Source organism: Oncorhynchus mykiss, chromosome 17 (genome assembly GCF_013265735.2).
Source record: "Oncorhynchus mykiss isolate Arlee chromosome 17, USDA_OmykA_1.1, whole genome shotgun sequence".
Classification (NCBI taxonomy): Eukaryota; Metazoa; Chordata; class Actinopteri; order Salmoniformes; family Salmonidae; genus Oncorhynchus; species Oncorhynchus mykiss.
In genome coordinates this window covers 35,199,552-35,219,753 of record NC_048581.1, presented here as the reverse complement: position 1 = coordinate 35,219,753, position 20,202 = coordinate 35,199,552, and the positions used below count along the sequence as shown (strand labels likewise).

At 41.9% G+C, this 20,202-nt stretch overlaps 1 protein-coding gene across 1 annotated transcript; it reads left to right on the top strand.

Moving 5' to 3' along the window:
- Positions 1-14,108: 14,108 nt before the first annotated feature.
- zgc:194981 (CY domain-containing protein) lies at positions 14,109-16,206 on the top strand. The gene is made up of 4 exons (XM_021568300.2): positions 14,109-14,479; positions 15,040-15,245; positions 15,472-15,591; positions 15,854-16,206. Exons 2-4 carry the CDS (start codon positions 15,057-15,059, stop codon positions 15,938-15,940), a joined length of 396 nt encoding a protein of 131 aa, XP_021423975.2. The 5' UTR covers positions 14,109-14,479; positions 15,040-15,056; the 3' UTR covers positions 15,941-16,206.
- The last annotated feature ends 3,996 nt before the right edge of the window (positions 16,207-20,202 follow it).

Sequence of the window (20,202 nt, the reverse complement as noted above, 5' to 3'; positions counted from 1 at the left end):
CTTTATTTTAAGAATGTGAAATGTCAGAATAATAAGTGAGTGATTTTATTTCAGCTTTTATTTCTTTCATCACATTTCCAATGGGTCAGAAGTTTACATACACTCAATTAGTATTTGGTAACATTGCCTTTAAATTGTTTAACTTGGGTCAAACATTTCGGGTAACCTTCCACAAGCTTCCCACAATTTTGGTGAATTTTGGCCAATTCCTCCTGAGAGAGCTGGTGTAACTGAGTCAGGTTTGTAGGCCTCCTTGCTCGCACACGCTTTTTCAGTTCTGCCCACACATTTTGAAGTGGACCAGTTCCTCCTGCAGCAAAGCACCCCCACAACATGATGCTACCACCCCCGTGCTTCACGGTTGGGATGGTGTTCTTCGGCTTGCAAGCCTCCCCCTTTTCCCTCCAAACATAACGATGGTCATTATGGCCAAACAGTTCTGTTGTTGTTTCATCATACGAAAAATACGAAAATCTCAAAAAATACGATCTTTGTCCCAATGTGCAGTTGCAAACCATAGTCTGGCTTTTTTATGGCGGTTTTGGAGCAGTGGCTTCTTCCTTGCTGAGCGGCATTTCAGCGGCAATTGACTCAAATGATGTCAATTAGCCTATCAGAAGCTTCTAAAGCCATGACATCATTTTCTGGAATTTTCCAAGCTGTTTAAAGGCACAGTCAACTCAGTGTATGTAAACTTTTGACCCACTGGAATTTTGATACAGTGAATTATAAGTGAAATAATCTGTCTGTAAACAATTGTTGGGAAAATGATTTGTGTCATGCACAAAGTAGTCCTAACCGAGTTGCCAAAACTATAGTTTGTTTACAATAAATTTGTGGAGTGGTTGAAAAACGAGTACTGTATGTAAACTTCCAGCTTCAACTGTATGTGTGTGTGTGTGTGTGTGTGTGTGTGTGTGTGTGTGTGTGTGTGTGTGTGTGTGTGTGTGTGTGTGTGTGTGTGTGTGTGTGGCGGGATTGTTTCACTCTCAGCGGGGTCGAGGAAACCGGAAACATCCGGTTTTCAGGTGAAAAACAGAATAGGCGTTTCTCCGACCCCGCTCAGGCATTTATTTTACAGCTGCTATGTTCGGTTAGTGTTGTTTAAAAGTTGTAGTAGTCTGTTTTTTTTCAGCGTTGCTTTTAATAGTTTTTATCAATAAATGGCCTCAGGCATTATTCAACTCTAGTGATATGGGTTGATGCTTGCTATTGTTGAGTGGAGTTCAGTCCCGATCAGATCCAGGATTACATGCCTGAAAGGGAATTTTAAATCCATGGGGCGGGGGCACAACTAGTATTGCTTTAGAGCCCTAATAAAACAAGGTAGATTGGTCCTACTGCTGTTCAAATGTGTAATGATGTGATCTATGTGACTTCAAAGAGGTCCAACCAACCTTTCGGTAAAGAATACAGTGATGAGTAATACAACTGTCTCCTGTGATTAAAAACGAAGGGCGCTATGAAAAACGGCACCAAAGGGTTTAAGAGTAGAGGCAGCTTCTCCGTTCAATAAAATAGCATTAACAACAGTATTGAAAGCTTTCGACAGGTCCACAAACAAAAGCACTGACAAGATCATAAACACATGAAGTGGTTGATGTAATGGTGCTATGGCCAGGCTTAAACCCAGACTGGTTTACCTTCAAAATACATTTGTTAGATAAAAAAATATAAAAGTTGTACATTTTACCAAGGATTCAAGAATCTTAGCTAGACAAGGAAGCCTTGAAATGGGGCGATAATTATTCAGATATCTACTATCCCCGCCCCTATGGATTGGCAGCACGAGCTGATTTCCAAAATGTTGGAATATTTCCTGATAACAATGTTGTATAAAAATGTGGGTTATTGAGCCAACAATGATGGGTGCTGCACACTTAAGCAGACCGGGATCCAATTGGTCTGTGGCATTCTTGTTGTCTGTTGCTAGCAAAGCATCCTGGACTTTTTCTGTAAATAGCCTAAAAGAAAGGCTGTTACTCTAATTTCTCTGATCAAGCTTCCCCTATCAGCATCCAGCCCAATATCATTGTGAATAGGCTTAGAGGTTATTTCAAACAGAGAGCCCGCTGAAATAAAAAATGGTGATACAGTAAAGAAATCAATGATGGTATTTTTGTCTGTAAGGAGTCCCGTGTCTGAATTCATTTGTTATGGCAGTTCGGAGGAAGAACCATTCAGGGATATGACAGTTTTCCAGAATTTAGCCGGGCTCCCATTGCAATCAGAAAGAGCGGTTACATAATAATCAGAGTTAGCCTTTCTGATTTTTGTCTTACGCAATGATTCCTCAGTTTCTTAAAAGCTTGCCAGCCTGTGCCTAAACCTGTGTTCCTGGCCTTGACCCAAGCATCTTGTCTTTTATGAATGACCTGATAATTCCGGAGTGTAACAGGCATTCAAACTCTTCATTTTATGAAGGGAGCATGATTATCCACAATAGTAGTAAAGACATCTGCAAAAAGGGCTGAAAGCTACATCAGGTTCAGGGATAGCTGAAATACAATCAAAGGTCACTAAAAGAAAGATCATGTAAAACAAAGCCTGTTCACTGACGTTTTGTGATGACAGGAGGCTTAGATTATCTGTATTCTCACATCTCTAACACAAACAACTGGGCAAGGGTAACTAATATCTTGGGCGAAAACATCAGTAGAAACATGGTTATAATAGCACAAAGATACCCGCTTCACTATGTACAGGAGTATCCAAAATGCAGCAGTAGCTGCTGTAGAAGTACACATCATTTGCGCCTACCGACACTCCCAGATCAGCTCGACATGAATGAGCACCACGAGGCTATCAAAGATTCTTACAGGCTTCATAGCTTAAACTTCCATAATTATAACTAATAGGCTACATTTCTGTCAAATTTGTGACACTACGCAATGAGCGTAACCTCCAGTGAGCCAAGCCGCCACTTCTCCAGGTGCGCAATATTTTCTGTGGGAGAGTTTCAGAAAAGCAAACTAACTCAAACAAAGTGTATATTCGTAGCCGATGTGAAATGTCCTACATGACAGTAGCCAATTTGAGTAAATGCCCATTCAGAAAGCAACACACACATACACTATAGCAAGAGAACAGGGAGGAGGTGAAAAAGTTGTCTGTGTTGTTTTCATAGTATTCACATCACTTTTACAGTAGCCTATCACTTCTTTTTGTAGGCTACACACGGTATTGGTCCTATACTACTACGACATACAAAATGTACAAAAATGTAGGCCTATATGGTACACAATAACGTTCTGACTAACTACTGTTCCCTGAAGGAGGGAAACGAGGTACAACATACTATGGGGGAGTCACACACTCGCAACTTCAGATGAAAGATATACAATCACGCCTGACAAGGCCAATGAAATCTGCACCTTGCTGGAAGTCTCGCCTTCCACAGGTGATAACCGTGAGACTCGGAATCCTTCCTTCAATTTAATACTGCTCTTCACCGAGCCCAGGAACGGGCAGTGCGGGGCCAAACAGGCATTGTACCTCGTTTCCCTTCAGGGAATAGTAGTTATAGTCATAACGTTATGTTCCTTTTCAATCAGTTTACTTCTATTCAACATACTATGAGGAAGTATAATCACCCCCCAAGCCAAACCCAACGAGAAACAGCCCATGGCGGACAACCCACACCTGACCTCACGGCGTGCTGCCTAGTGACCTTCCCTAGAATTATCAAAACAGACCAAAAGCTGGTCACATAACTGAATATCCTGGGTCCTTCAATGCACGTGCATGAAGCTCACACCGGACACAGGGCATGTAACCTCTGTTGCTCTTCAGCAAACGGAGGAGACATAGTTCAAAAGCTAAAGAGCTGTAGGACATAGCCATGACTTTCGAGGCGAAGGCCGCATCATAAAGGGGGAGAGAGAGACACAGCTGCATGTGAGCTCTTGCATTTTTCAAAATGTTTTTTTTTTAAACAAAAACATAGATTTGGAGTTAGATAAACTTGGATTTTTCGGCCAGGACATATACAGGATGCTTCCCTCCACAGCATAACCTTTAGTCACGATCAAAACCCCAAACCTACAAACTCATTTTGGACATAATTACCTGGAAGAATTATGTTGCATGTTACCCTGAGGGTCAGGTGTGGGGCTACACCAATGCCATGATTACTGTATATATGCGATAACCTTTGTATGCTTTCAATGAGCAATGATGGAAAAGTACTGGGTAAATGGAGTGTACTGCTTTAGTTCCCAGGCTGAGAACTGCCTGCACCTTCTGATAGTCACACAGGCTCAAGGCCAAGATAGTCTAGACATGTTTTTCTCATCTAAGATACTTTGTATCTCATCCAATCCAATGCAACAATGTTAAGGTATGATTGACGGTAGGTTGTATAAAGAGTGTTGTCTTCTGTTTCGACACACAGATCTTTACTATTGACTACTGAGATATTCTGTATCTGAATCTCTGTCTGCAATTGCATTTTATTACTAAAGATTTTATACCAAGGTTCCTGTGTCTGTGTCATCTATCTGGAAGACTGATTGTTAAAGGAAACTTACATCACCCCATGCAAAGGTACACCCAATAATTACTACTACCAAAAATGCCTTTTTCCAAGCTATACAGAGGGTGCTCTGGCAAACAAGCCGCGGAGGGTTCAGGACACCATCCAACCTGGAACTGAAACAGACCAGATACAACTTCAATTAGCACTGAGGTGTTGAATCCTTTGAGCCCAACAAATGGCAGGAGTCTCACAGGCTATCCACCCAAATCCAGAGGCCTTTGAAGCCCTCTCCCCCTGTTCAGAGATCATCCACTGGCATTGTCTACAAGAAATCTGCCTCCAGAAATAAAAGCTTCTCCCAAGTGGGTGTGACACCTACTCCTGTAGCCTGCTGCACTGCTGCTTGGATTCCACCTGGCGATCTGTTTACCGTCTGCCCTGTCCTGTCTCCCCCTGTCTGGTACAGGTACCCCCACCACACTCCCCCCTCTCTCCCGAGCTTTCGCTCGCCTCCAGCACACAGGCACTGTTGGGGCGAGTGACTCTGAACCCAAGTCATTATATATTTTTTCTTGTGCATTTTGCTATTTGCCTCATGACTCCTGCATGCTTTGTTGTCTATGAAATTTCTTGTTTACCCAACCGGGGGACAGACTATGTTTGTTCCCAACCTCGGGACTCTGACTCTCAATTGGTTATACAGACTAACCCCCTCTCGCCGGCTTTGGATTCATGTTACCTGATGAAATTTCTGTACAATATGATCTTGTTGCCATCTAATGCACATTCAAATGTCATAAATCAACACTGCAGAGCTCTCCCTGTCTTCTGCCATGCCTTGATTATATTACTGTTGATATCTGGAAATGTGCATGTACACCCTGGCCCATCTACTGTTGCTAACCCCAATTCTGACTTGTGCTCTGATATCTGCTTTACTGATTTCTGCTCTCGTAAAATCCTGGATATTCTGCACATTAACACTAGAAGTGTATTACCTAAAATGGATCAATTGAAAGTGTAGGTTTGCAGCTCTATTCCAGATGTGTTGGTCATTACCGAGACGTGGTTAAGAAAGAGTGTTTTGAATACTGATGTTAACCTTTCTGGCTGTAACCTTAACCTTCCAAAGATGGGAAGTGGCAATCTTTACCCAGGATCACCTAGTGCTCGTTTGTCTTCCTTGTGTTGCCATCTATTTTGTGAAGTGCACCAGTCCCTCCTGCAGCAAAGCACCCCTTCAACATGATGCTGCCACCCCCGTGCTTCACAGTTGGTATGGTGTTCTTCGGCTTGCAAGCATCCCCCTTTTCCTCCAAACATAATGATGGTCATTATGGCCAAACAGTTCTATTTTTGTTTCATCAGACCAGAGGACATTTCTCCAAAAAGTGCAATCTTTGTCCCATGTGCAGTTGCAAACCGTAGTCTGGCTTTATTATGGCGGTTTTGGAGCAGTGGCCTCTTCCTTGCTGAGCGGCCTTTCAGCTTATGTCGATGTAGGCCTCGTTTTACTGTGGATATAGATACTTTTGTACCTGTTTCCTCCAGCATCTTCACAAGGTCCTGTGCTGTTGTTCTGGGATTGATTTGCACTTTTTGCACCGAAGTACGTTCATCTCTAGGAGACAGAACGCGTCTCCTTCCTGAGCGGTATGACGGCTGCGTGGTCCCATTGTGTTTATACTTGCGTACTATTGTTTGTACAGATGAACGTGGTACCTTCAGGCATTTGGGAATTGCTCCTAAGAATGAACCAGACTTGTGGAGGTCTACAATTTTTTTTCTGAGGTCTTGGCTGATTTCTTTTGATTTTCCCATGATGTCAAGCAGAGGCACTGAGTTTGAGGTAGGCCTTGAAATACATCCACAGGTACTCCTCCAATTGACTCAAATGATGTTGATTAGCCTATCAGAAGCTTCTGATGCCATGACATAATTTTCTGGAATTTTCCAAGCTGTTTAAAGGCACAGTCAACTTAGTGTATGTAAGCTTCTGACCCACTGGAATTGTGATACAGTGAATTCTAAGTGAAATAATCTGTCTGTAAACGATTGTTGGAAAAATGACTTGTGTCATGCACAAAGTAGATGTCCTAACCGACTTGCCAAAAGTATAGTTTGTTAACAAGAAATTTGTGGAGTGCTTGAAAAACGAGTTTTAATGACCCCAACCTAAGGGTACTGTATGTAAACTTCCGACATCAACTGTACATTAGTAATGGAAAGGAAACAGACTCTTTGTTTAAGTATTAAAATACTCCTTTAGTAATACAATTGTAAGCAGAAGATGGTACAGAGTACAGTATAACAGTATATGAAGGTTCTCCCCAAGTGCTGCAAAATGTCTAAGACATCCTGTAACTCATATAGCCTCTCCCAGTCCTCATTGCGTGAGTTTCCCTGGCAACAACATTTTAATAAGTCTATCCTCCCCCTGACAGCAGCAACCATCTTATCAGCAATTAAAAGCTCAGAAGTGGGTTTGACCTTTCATCACAAGTATTGAGTCATAACAAGGTGAACGAGGGTAAGCATCTTCTGACAGTTGGCTGGTTTCATCAGGTCTGTGGCAGCCTTGTGTTCTCAGAAAACCAGATAACCATGGTGGGATCCCAGACATGAGTCCGAATGTAGACGCCTTCTGATAGTGTCTGAAGGTCACAATACTCAAAAACAGGTTTTAACACACACACACAGAGGTCTCCTGAAGAGGAGACCTTACAGTTTATCATAACACAATGTATTAACCCTTTAAAAGGTATGAGGCCTTGGTTTAACCCTCTTCATTCCCCCCTTTGAGGCCACTAGGCCTCAACAAAAGCAAAGCAACTCAAGCATAGTAATTATAAGAATCATCGGTGGCAGGGTAGCCTAGTGGTTAGCGCGTTGGACTAGTAACCGGAAGGTTGCAAGTTCAAACCTCCGAGCTGACAAGGTCGATCTGTCGTTCTGCCCCTGAACAGGCAGTTAACCACTAGGCCGTCATTGAAAATAAGAATTTGTTCTTAACTGACTTGCCTGGTTAAATAAAGGTAAAATAAAAAAATAAAAAAAGGTGCATTAGATTACAAGTGATCCTCAGGAGATTGAGGATAGAAATAAGGGTCTGGGGGATGAGGAACATGAAGCATAAACATGCCTGGCATAGCCTTATGAAGTACACATTTGCCAGCTTCACAGAATGTACAAGTGCAAATCAAGCACGGTGGCCAATAATGGGGACTAAAATGGAAAACAACTTAAATCCAAAATGTCCTAGTTTTATCTTTCTACAACCCAAACGGGAACCTGGAGTCTCATCCTGTGGGGGTGTAGGTGTCAGCCAACTGTGTTAATTCTTTCAAAATCTCTGTCATATTGTCAGAGGAGTCAGGGAGAAGCTTAACACATTCAGTGGGGGAAATAGAATTTAGGGCCCTGCAATATCCCCCTCCTTATCCAGGATGTTGTCTAATGCCAGGCTTGGCTGTAACAGCTTTAAGATTCTGAACATCAGTAGAAAGAAGGGCAAAACCAGCAATAGTCAGATTCATATGGGCCTGCATGGAGTAGGTGATGTTGTTAATCCAATCACCTACGACAATTGTTCCAAACAACTCACTCTGACTCTGAGGGTTTTTCAAAACAACTACATACGAACCACTAGGCGTGGCTCGTCTACTCAGATTTTGGACCATGTTTACCTATTGATTACTGGTTTTCAACTGGTTCCTATGGACCTCTATTCCTCCGAGCAGAGACTGCTGGTGCAGAATAAGAAGCACCAAAAACATTTACGTTAAAGGTTTACCTCAAGTTTTGTTTTTAACAATGTGACCATAGTGGTCATGTGTAACAACACCTGGGTCCATACCCCCTAATTGAGTTGCCTTTGTACAGCACAGCCCATGGGGGCTTAGGCTGCGAGATGCGTCCAGGAGAGTGACTAGTGCTCAGAGTTGGAAGGGTCGTATAAACAACAGCCCCATGGATACGACTTCCATCACAGAGCCATCAGCCCCAGTAGGTGAAGGCACTGGCGAAAACGCACTGTGTGACCCAGCCCAAATTCTGCTAAGGAGAGCCGAAACCCGGAAAGAAAAACGCGATACTTGAGTGAGTCTAGCTTGAGAGATGGAGTTACATAGCTCTTTATCTTATGAGCCCTAGAGACTGAATACAGGACAGTAGCATGGATGTGTGTAACATTCTTTGCCCCCTCAATTCCGCCGCCACCAGCCAAACGGCTGCAACAGCCAGTGGATCATGAGCATTCTGAGTTTGTAGACTCTGAGGTGCTTGCTGAGGGCACATACAGTTGAAGTTGGATGCATTTAAACTCAAATACATTTCAACTCAGTTTTTCACAATTCCTGACATTTAATCCTAGTAAAAATTCCATGTCTTAGGTCAGTTAGGACCACCACTTTATTTTAAGAATATGAAATGTCAATAATAGTAGAGTGATTTATTTCAACTTTTATTTTTTCCATCCTATTCCCAGTCAATCAGAAGTTTAAGTACACTCAATTAGTATTTGGTAGCATTGCCTTTAAATTGGTTAACTTGGGTCAAACGTTTCGGGTAGCCTTCCACAAGCTTCTCACAATATGTTGGGTGAATTTTGGCCCATTCCTCCTGACAGAGCTGGTGTAACTGAGTCTGGTTTGTAGGCCTCCTTGCTCGCACACGTTTTTTTTTCAGTTCTCCCAACAAATTTTGAGGTCAGGGCTTTGTGATGACCACTCCAATACTTTTACTTTGTTGTCCTTAAGCCATTTCGCCACAACTTTGGAAGTATGCTTGGGGTCATTGTCCATTTGGAAGAGCAATTTGTGACCAAGCTTTAACTTCCTGACTGATGTTGATGCAATATACCCACATTATTTTCCTCCTCGTGATGCCATCTATTTTGTGAGGTGCACCAGTCCCTCCTGCAGCATAGCACCCCCACAACATGATGCTGCCACCCCCGTGCATCATGGTTGGGATGGTGTTCTTCGGCTTGCAAGCCTCCCCCTAACCAAACGTGGGGGCACTGTTGTCACTCAGACCCGTGCCAAGACCACTCGCTCAGGGGGTACGCCAGCCAAGTGCTCGGGGGCTGCTTCCTCATTGGAGGTGCCCGCAAATCCTGCTTCCTCCACTCCCTCCAACTCCAGGAATTGAAAATAGGAATGGGGTTGCCATAACGCCGGGGGGAAAGATAATAAGTTTCACTAGCCGCAAGTTAGGCATGCTAGCCAACGTTAGCCGCAAGGTATTTTAGTCTAAGCTAGGTTAGCTAGCCTCTTTGACCGCTGCACGGCCCCATTTAGAATAACCAAGCGACTTAACGCTACGTATAATAATCAAGAGAGCTACCTCAGCAACTACATTGTGGGGAGGAAGGAATAGCCAGTAATAGCTAACTCGCCTCGTTGAGTAGCCAACCTGGCTAGCACTCTACACAGTACTTGTTTTAGTTAGCCCGGTTTCAAAAACCACATAGGAACAGATCACTGAGGTGGGGCCCTTCATCAACAAGTCTGGGAAGAGAGTCAAGCTGTGCTTGACCGTGGCAGACACAGGCGGCGGGGGCTACCCACCAAACCTAGTCGCTCTCTCTCTCTCTTTCCTGTAGCCTACCATAATCGGTGACAGAATGCACATGAGCAGGGTTGGGCGTGGGCAGTCACCGCATACCCCACACCCAGGCAGGCAAGACATTTGCTTCGACCACCCTATCCATCTCCGCTTCCTGCTCTTCGGCCCAGCCGAGGTACCGGCATCCTGGAAAGGAAAGTCGCCATCAGTAATTCCAAGCTTCCTTAAGAATTCTACACGTCCTTCCAGGGAGTTTGTACGCAGTACGTCACGTACTGCACAATGCACACATCTTTCAGAGAAGTACTATAACCGCATGACTTGGGGTTGATCTCAAGTACAAAATTCAGCATACAACGTCCAGGGGGTGAGCACACTCTATCACTTTAGGGTTTAGGTTGGCGCAATGTGAAACACTTATTTTCCAATTATTTGTTTTAGTGGTGTGAATAGTTCCCACTTCACACCGAGGGGAATAGTTCCCACTTCACACCGAGGTGAATAGTTCCCACTTCACACCGAGGTGAATAGCGGAATAATTGAAGGAATGAATCCGAGCCTCACGCTTATCACCTGTGGAAGGCGGGACTTCCAGCGGGATTGTATATCCTTCAACCGAAGTTGCGAGAGTGCGTCTCCCCCATAGTACACAACATGACCAAAAGTATGTGGACACCTGCTCGTCGAACATCTCATTACATGGCATTAATATGGAGTTGGTCTAACCATTTGCTGATATAACCACCTCCACTCTTCTGGGAAGGTTTTCCACTAGGTTTTGTAACATTGATGAAGGCACTGATGTTGGGCGATTAGGCCTCGCTCACAGTCGCCATTCCAATTCATCCCAAAGGTGTTTGATGGGGTTTTGGTCAGGGCTCTGTGCAGGCCAGTCAATTTGTGCAGGCCAGTCTCAACAAACCATTTCTGTATGGACCTCGCTTTGTGCACGGGGGCATTGTCATGCTGAAACAGGAAAGGGCCCTCCCCAAACTCTGGCCACAAAGTTGATAGCACAGAATCGTCTAGAATGTCATCGTATGCTGTAAGGTTAAGAATACTTTATCTATCAACAGCAATTAGAGCTGCAAAAGTAAGCAATGACATTAAAAATTACAGATAAATCTAACATGCATTGAATTAAAAAGCAAAGGCCTAAAGTAACTAACTATACATTGCATACAAAAATATGCCAAACAATCAGGCTTCCATGAGGGAAAACCAATGAATTATTAATTTCTGGCATGGCGGCCAGGGCCATAAAGGTTGTAACGTACCATTTAGAAGAGTTGCAGCCTCTTCGATGATGTGCTGAACATCATGAGAAGTTTCTGATTCCATTCTCCTTCCTGGCAAAATTTGGTAGTCAGTTCCCTCTCGAATGCCAGCTGAACAAGCTGTATCTGTGTTCACTGAATACGTTCTTTATGATGAAGGAATTTTTACACATTGCTGTAAATGCCCCCAAATGTTAATCCATGTTGCAGTACCAATAGCGCAGTCTGCATTACTGACAAAGGCCCGCAATATCTCTGAAGAACACTGAGCGTGGTACATTTGTTTTGTTGCTGGCTGTGGTTGCAATTTCACTTTACAAGAATGTGCAAGCCACAATAAACTCCTCTTCCAGTGGTTCAGTTTTGGTTAGATCCAACAATGGCTTGACCATGTTCACATCCAAACAGTTTGGGCTCTCAGGATCCATGGCACATAAGAGCTTCCCACCAGTTGACTATTTCCTTCGCTAAATCGTGATGCCATTTCCCCCAGCACGGCATCTAAAGTGCTCAAGAACAGTCATTTTACACTCCTTCTGTTCTCTATCAACAGGCTGACCCAGTGTTCTTTCAACTACATACTCTTGCAGAGTTTTACTCGTGAGGCTCTGTCGTTTGCTTGGAGCTGGTGTGCTTGGAGCTGGATTTTTCAGAGCACTCATACGTACTGCGGACAAGTTTGACACCAGTGTGCAGATCAATAGCTTCATACTGCAGTAACTTGTTGAACTTGATTTTGTGAGTCAACTTAAAAAACTTGTCTCTGTCACTGCTTTCAATAAGCCTGTGGCCTCAAGTCTCACATCTGTGCCATATGCACAAGTAGATCTGATTTCAGCCAGCAACTCTGTGATATTGTCACTTGATTTCAAAATTACTGACACCGTGGCCAGGTGGCCAGTCTATCTCTGATCAAGAAGTCATTTCAAATTTTTCCCAGTGTACTGTGCAGCCATCGTGGGTTTCCTAAAGAAATTGTACTGGGAGCTACACACATTGAAAAAATATTGAGTAAGTGTCAAGACAAACCTGTACTGGCTCCTCATCACCAAGGTAGTGAGGTGCAAGTGGCTGGGGTAACAGAGGTGCAGGTGCTTGTTGTGATCATACTCTCGTGCTGCTGGTGCTAGGCCATGGCTCTTCTTGATCTTGTTGGTCAGCAGGCAGCATGGGGGGAAGGGTGGGTATTGCATTGGCTGCTAGGCTCATCGACCTCTGTGGTCGGGCTAGCAAGCTGCTAGGTGAGCTCAGCATCGGTCTCGACATGGTGGTCCTCCAGTTTTTTTTTGCTCTTGGCAGTGCCCAGCTATTTTCGGATACCCATGCTGATCAAAGCTTAGCCAACTAGCTATATTTCATAATTCATAATAATTATAATTCATTGCTGTCACGCCCTGACCTTGGAGATCCTTTTAATGCTCGATGTTGGTTAGGTCAGGGTGTGACTAGGGTGGGTAATCTAGTTGTCCTACTTCTTTTTTTGGCCTGGTATGGTTCCCAATCAGAGGCAGCTGTCTATCGTTGTCTCTGATTGGGGATAATACTTAGGCAGCCTTTTTCCCACCTTAGTTTGTGGGATCTTGTTTTTGTGTAGCTGCCTGCGAGCAGCCCAGAACTTTACGTTTCATTTGTATCTTTTGGTTTTTCGGTGTTCATTTAATAAATTAAGATGTACGCCTACCACGCTGCACCTTGGTCCACTCATTCCATCAACGAGCGTATTAATTGCGCCACTACCAAAACGTGTAATTGTTTTAATAACCTGCCCAGGGACTGTGGTTGAAAGTTAGCTGGCTGGCTAAAACCGGCACTTTTACTGAAACGTTGATTACTGTGCACTGTCCCTGTAAAAATTAAATCAACTCAATGAAGCTAGCTGTAGCTGACTGTGAGAAGAAAATAATAATAATTTGACAAATTCTATGTGGGGGGGTCCATTCCCAACTTTGCCATCCCATAAAGGCGGTCCTAGTGGAGACGAAGAATCAGTGAAATGTATTCTTAGTGACATAACATCACTGAGACTTTTGTTCACAAACATCTTGTAATACTCTAGTTATCTTCTTATCTACACACACACTCGCTCTCTCACACAAACACACATGCACACACTCACTCAGGACCTCCTCCCAAGCTTACTCAACCATCAAATCTTCAGAAAACTTTGTAAAAGCAAAGGAACTAGGGCTTTACAATGATGGTGAAAATAAAATGCCAACATTTTTAGTTTAAGTGGATTAAAATCTTACTATAAGTACGAAAACCATGAGGAGGGACATGTCAAAATGCAGATTTTCAGAGTTTTCCATGTGGGCTTTTAAAAGTTACATATTGGTGCATAATTTCTACTTCAATTATCTAAGTGGACCGACATTCAAGTAAGCTGTATCCACAGGGAATGGTCACTGGATCCTTCAGTATGTTTTTATTGTTTAATTTAACCTTTATTTAGCTAGGCAAGTCAGTTAAGAACAAATTCTTATTGACAATGACGACCTACTGGGGAACAGTGGGTTAACTGCCTTGTTCAGGGGCAGAACGACAGATTTTTACCTTGTCAGCTCGGGATTCGATCCAGCAACCCTTTGGTTACTGGCCCAACGCTCTTGAGCTCTAACCTGCCACGCCAGTAGATCCAGATAGATTGAAAAACGGATCAGGTCTATGGCCTCTGCCATGTTGATACACAAACTAACAGTCTGAGCAGCGGAGTGTCAGTATAAGTTACAACTGTTTGTTCTGAGGAGTAGGAGTGGCTTCCACTGAGCTCAGCTGTATAGTGTCAAAGGTCACTTCCTGGTTTTGTGAAACCTAACCCAGAGGACAGAAAGTATTTGCGTTGGGTTATACAGTAAATAAAGGACTCCTGAGGCATCATCCAGCAAGAAATGTGTTGTTCTGCTTTCTCTCTCGATGCAAACTGGTCAAGGGAAGCAGACAGAAACAAGTTGCAGTCTGCTGCAGCAGTAGCGGTGAATCCCCTCTGTGGAAATGATTAATCATTGGAATTCAGGGCCAGCTGAACACAATAGATGTGAAAGTGGAAGAGAGTCACTGATGCTATGTTTCGCTTGAGCAAAGAGGGGGACGGCATATTCTCACCAGGGTAAAGTAGAATAGCTGCTGGAAGATGACTCAGCATTCAGGCAGCTTGCAGGTGAGCATGTTTTTCCTGTTTTAAAGTCTCTCTTCTCAAGGCAAATGTGTCATCTTAATGTATCTAGATGTACAGTAGCATATGGTAGTACAGTAGCATATGGTTTCTGTTAAGACATTTTAAACAATGTTATTATTTGACACAGAAAATATTTTACACAGGAAATATAGGATATTTCATGCCAGTTTCTAAATACCAGCTTGTTTGTATAATGCCTAGGTCTGGTTTTGACTGGCATTATATCCAACAACCTTACCACCTGCAATCATGTATCTCATAATTCAGGGATGTCTTATCCGGGCTGAGTATTTTGTTGAAGTGCTCAACGTACTGCGCACATTTTTACAATGTCGATTATCATAAAATATGCTGAACTCTCTCTCAGACGATATTCTTATATTGTTCTCAACCTGCTCCATTGTTCAACACGTGCTGTTTCAAAACCTGAAAGGGTAGCTAGTCCTGATGCCTCATATACACTTACCTGTCTTAAAGAATGAAAAATAGAACAAATCTCTAAAGGCAAAGTGTGTCAAAGATATGCTCTCTTTCTTCCACAGACTTGAATGGTACAGAGATGAATGCTTTGTGCACAATTCTTGCGGCACTCACCGTGATCTCTTGTGTGTTGGGGGACAAGTCCGGACAGTACTCCTACGGCTCTGGTGTCACAGAGGCAGCCAACTTTGCCATTGACTTCCATAATCGCATGAACAAATATGCTTTTGCGTACAAGGTCGTCGACATTCTATCTGCCACACCACAGGTCTGTAGACTGCACACTTGCACACCACTTGCAATAATATCTTATTTGTTTTTATAATAGTTTTACATTCTTCAGAACTAACTGAACGGAAAAAATACTTAATCACTAATTGAACTAAAATTGTAATTAAGTCCTCGGATTTGGCACTAGACTTGAATGAGAATATTGAAAGTACAAATGTAGATTAAACTATTCACCTTACGTAAATATTTCTGTTGACTTTTAGATTTACCCTCCTGCTCGGGTGAAGCACACCATGACTGTCAAAGTGGGAGAGACTGTGTGTAAGAACGAAGCCAATGTAAACTTGGCTGATTGCAGACTGCAGAACTCTCCGAATCTCAAGGTAATGTATACTTTACCTGCTAAATCACCATTCACCTTGAAGTAAATAGTTAGCCTACAGTATATATTAATGCGATTACCTGAGCTCTTATGATATACACAGTATTCGCCAGTTTCCCAAACCAAGATTAAACCTAGTCCTGAACTAAAAAGCACTTTCAGTGCAGATTCTACTTTTTGGTCAAGGAATAAGCTCATCGGGGCCAAGGAAACTGGCCCTAAAATATTCAAGTATCTGATGATGTCTGTCTCTCTCTTTTCAGACTATGATCTGCCATTTTGTCGTGCTTGATGTCCCACATTCTGCCTTTCCGACTCCAAGCTACCTTCTGATGGACCAGTGTAATTGACATGGACTTGGAATTTAAGTTTGTCAAAGCATTCTGGAATGAACTAACCCTGCTGCTGCATCACCACCATACATCTACAATTCTTTAAAAGCATCGTATTGTCAACACAAACACAATATTTGAAGCTTGACATTTAAACTTTGATTCACAGTCTTTGAACTCCTTTAGTATGTTTTACATGTTATACATCTTCAATAATCCTTTGGCCACCACAGTCTAGTTCTACTGATTTAATTCAGAGGTTAATAAATGACTTTGAAAAGGGAGTTTTGGTGTTGTTTTTTACTTGATTTAATTTACTTTTAATTGTTCATATTTCTTAGTAGTAGGAACACATTTGTATACTTTATTTCCCCATGGTTTTAAAAAGTGCCTTTGATGTAGGCCTATAAATGTTTACATTTAGAATGGCAGACAAACTATTACACATACTACACGATTTCACAATGCACATAGCTTGCATGCCCTATTTACAGAAAAGCCATTCTTCATTACTATGTAAGTCTACCTTTATGAGCACTGGAAGCAACACTTGTCAATGTGTTTTGAAAGTTGTCTTGCTTCCCTTTGTTTACTTTGGATGACTCACCCATTAAGGCTGCCAGACTGCCACACAGGTCAGAACAGGAAGTGGAGAGACCAAACACAGGTCCACTTCTTCCACCGCTGTAAGTAACATCAGATATAAGAGACATGAGGTCTTCTTCGGCAATGTTCTCTCAGAGTGTTCTTTCTGTCACCGATGTGTTAAATTCTCATGCAGTCGATACCCAAGCTGTGTATGTATAAGAAAGGGCACTGAGCCCTAGACTACATCATTTCAGTAGAGGTGTTCTTTTAGAATGAGGGGTGCTGTAGCTCTGCTGGTGTTGCTGTTCTGTCTGTCTGGGACATGGGCTCAGGGAGACACTCGGACATAAATTACAAATGAAGCATTTGTGTTTAGTGAGTCCGCCAGATCAGAAGCAGTAGAGATGACCACAAATATTCCCTTGAAAAGTGTGTGAATTGGACCATTTTCCTGTCCTCCTAAGCATTCAAAATGTAACAAGTACTTGTGGGTGTCAGGGAAAAAGTATGGAATAAAAAGTACATTCTTTTCATTAGGAATGTAATGAAGTAAAATTAAAAGTTGTCAAACATATTAATAGTAAAGTACAGATACCCACCAAAACTACTTATGTAGTACTTTGAAGTATTTTTATTTAAGTATTTCATACCACTGGATAGGTGCAGTGAAATGTGTTGTTTTAAGGGGTCAAATAAAAAAAATAGAATCAAACTTTGTCACATGCGCCGGATACAACAAGTGTAGACCTTAACCAACAGTGCAGTTCAAGAAGCGTTAAGAAAATATTTACCAAATAAACTAAAGTAAAAAATAATAAAAAGTAATAAAGTAATAAAAACTACTCACATTTAGTATAAGCGAATTCATGGATTCATTTAACATTCGGTTGACACAGACAAACATCCAAGGCCGATGTCCAAGGCCTTGCCATTCTGCCACCATAGGCGAGATCACCGGATGTTGAAATCAGGCTCAATTTTGGTTCTGAATGAAAGTTGAAAATAAGTAATTTAATCCTTGGCCCAAATCAAAGCCAGTCTGGACCCGCACCAAATCTGAACCATTCATAGTCATCTATGATTGGTTCAAATTTGGTCTAGACCAAACCAAAAACCAATGTCTGTGAATGTGGAAATCAAGGCCAGTCCTGAACTGCACTTAAAAAAGACGTCCAAAAGGCGTCAGCGTCGGTCAGTCCATACTGAGGTGTAGCCTACAGTGTTGTCTGAAATGTTATTTTATGAATGTCCATCAATGTGGAAAACCTACCATTTGTAAAACACCAAAACAAGACAGAAGTCAGCTCATGCTTACTGGGGTGTAGCCTACCACGGCCCACCCTTTGTAAAAACAGGCCATTGCATTGCATTTATTAGTCCTGATTCCTGTGACTAATCAATTTGGCTATTTATGCTCTGAATATCAGCTACCCAACTTTATCAGAAGTTATCGTCAGTCTATTTACTCAGCAGGAAATGCAGAAGTATTTTCTTTTTTGCTATGATCAGTTTGTGAAAAATGTATGGATACAAATTTGAACCCTCTGATCATGACAATGTGGTGAAACTCCTGGACAACAGTTGTGATGGTCCATTCAATATTGTCCATTTTACTTTGACCTGGCCTGTCTTTAGGATATGTTGTTTGTTAATATTGTCCCTCTCATTACGTTGTCATACATTTCATCTCCAGCCTGTAGGCTACAGAAAAGGCCACATACTCTCTCTACCATATCCTATATGTGCTACATGATTTAAGTCAGATAAAAAAAAATTGACGGAACGTTGGTGTAGCGCTGCAGAGATGCGTTTCTTCAACACCACCCTGGAGAGGCGCGCTGGGAAATGGACAAGCAAAATATTTTGTCCCTTGTCTTTGACAAAGTGGGCACTGTTTATCAAAGGGCGGCGTCAGGAGCGTCTTGGTCAGTTTAGCTAAGAAAATGGCGCCCTCGTCAATCTGCTCTATGGCGGCTGCCTAACGGGCAGTGCAAACATCACATACATGCGCACTAGCGCACAGGGAGCAATGCAACACGGCAGACATTGGATGAAAATAAAATGTTCATATCTTCGGCAGTGATTGATGGAAAAAAATTCTGCCTCAGCGACAATTATTTGAATAATTCAATTGATGTTTTGTGCACAAAGGCGGTGACTGAAATGTCTTATTAGCAAATTTCAAATCGGACTCTGGCAGTCAAAAGAAATTGTCTTCCTGGACCGGACGTCAGTCAAACTGCAGTACAGAAGCAAAACTGTAGGCGCAAACACCCCACCCAACAGACTGTCGACCAATCGCGTTCACGTTATCATGTTGCGTCACGCGGTTGCTAAACCCAATCGTCACGCAATCCCTTCTCCAGGGTATGAGTCGAGAAACGTGCCTATCTTGAAAGTAAAATAAGCAAAGAGATAGACCAAATGCTTTTCAACTTTCTTTGGAGAAACCGTACCCATTACATTAGTGTTGTTTTGCAATTATAATATTGACAAAGTTTCAGTGAAATGTTCTGCTTTTCATCGGCAGGTTTTCTTATCATGGTCCTTAATTTATCAACACAATTTTTTCTCCACACAGATAATATATATGGAATAATCGGGATATATTGTAGAAAAATAGTTATTTGTTTTTAGAATGTTGGTTCCGAAATAATATTTTATTGGTGAGCCAACTAGTAAATGCAGAGGGTATTTTACTCAGTTATAAGGAATTCTTATCGCTTTACAAGGTCCCTGTAACACCTGAAGATTTTGCAATTGTTTTAGATGCCATTCCCTCAGGTGTTGCTATGTTATTCAGGAACGTGTCAAGTCCTGACCCTCAGAGCCTACCTTCTATTGACCCTGTTGACTCATCAGTAGGAAAGATTTGTTTCTCTTTTGGTCCATTCAACAACAGAGAGATACAAACCTTGTTTCAGAAGGATGTTGTATCTATCTATACCTTATGTCATGCCTTATTGGAATGGATTTATTGATAATATCTGTTGGAAAAAAGTTTGGATGTTGCCACACACATACCTACTTGTTAACAAAATTAAGGAAGTTTCCTTTAAAATGATTCAGAAATATTATTCTGCCAACCACTATTTGAAGAAGTTTAAGGAAAACATCAACTCAAATTGCTCCTTTTGTAATGACCACCCAGAAACAGTTTTGCATCTTTTTTGGCATTGTATGCATGTAAGAAAACTGTGCCAAGACATCAGTAGGTTTATAATTGAACACATTTATGAAGATTTTACACTATTGTGGAGAGATGTACTGTTTGGATTCTTAACATAAGATAGAAATAAGCTGAAACATTTTTATGTAATTAATTTCATTATTCTTTTGGCCAAATTTCATATACACAAATGTACATTTACAAACAGAAAACCACATTTTCTTACCCTACAAAAGAAATGGAACTTTATTTTAAAACGGTTAAATGCTCTACTAACAAAAAAGCTGTTCGAATTGTAAGTATATGTATGTCCCTTAAGGTCCTTGTGTAATTGTAATGTGATATTGTACCCCCTAGCTCGAATGTCCATTGTTTGTAACCTATGTATGCTTGTGTTCCCCCATGTGCTTTATGTATTGATTTGTTGTTAATAAAAATAAAAATAAATGTTGTTTAAAAAAATAAAATAAAAAATAAGAGTCGAGAAACGTGCCTATTTTCCTTGAAAGTACCTAATGTCACG

Bases quoted from the DNA above. Each gene is read 5' to 3' on its own strand.
- zgc:194981 (XM_021568300.2), top strand. From the start codon at position 15,057: ATGAATGCTTTGTGCACAATTCTTGCGGCACTCACCGTGATCTCTTGT. The intron at 15,246-15,471 runs GTCTGTAGACTG...GTTGACTTTTAG, and splicing joins TTCTATCTGCCACACCACAG to ATTTACCCTCCTGCTCGGGT. The intron at 15,592-15,853 runs GTAATGTATACT...CTCTCTTTTCAG, and splicing joins AGAACTCTCCGAATCTCAAG to ACTATGATCTGCCATTTTGT.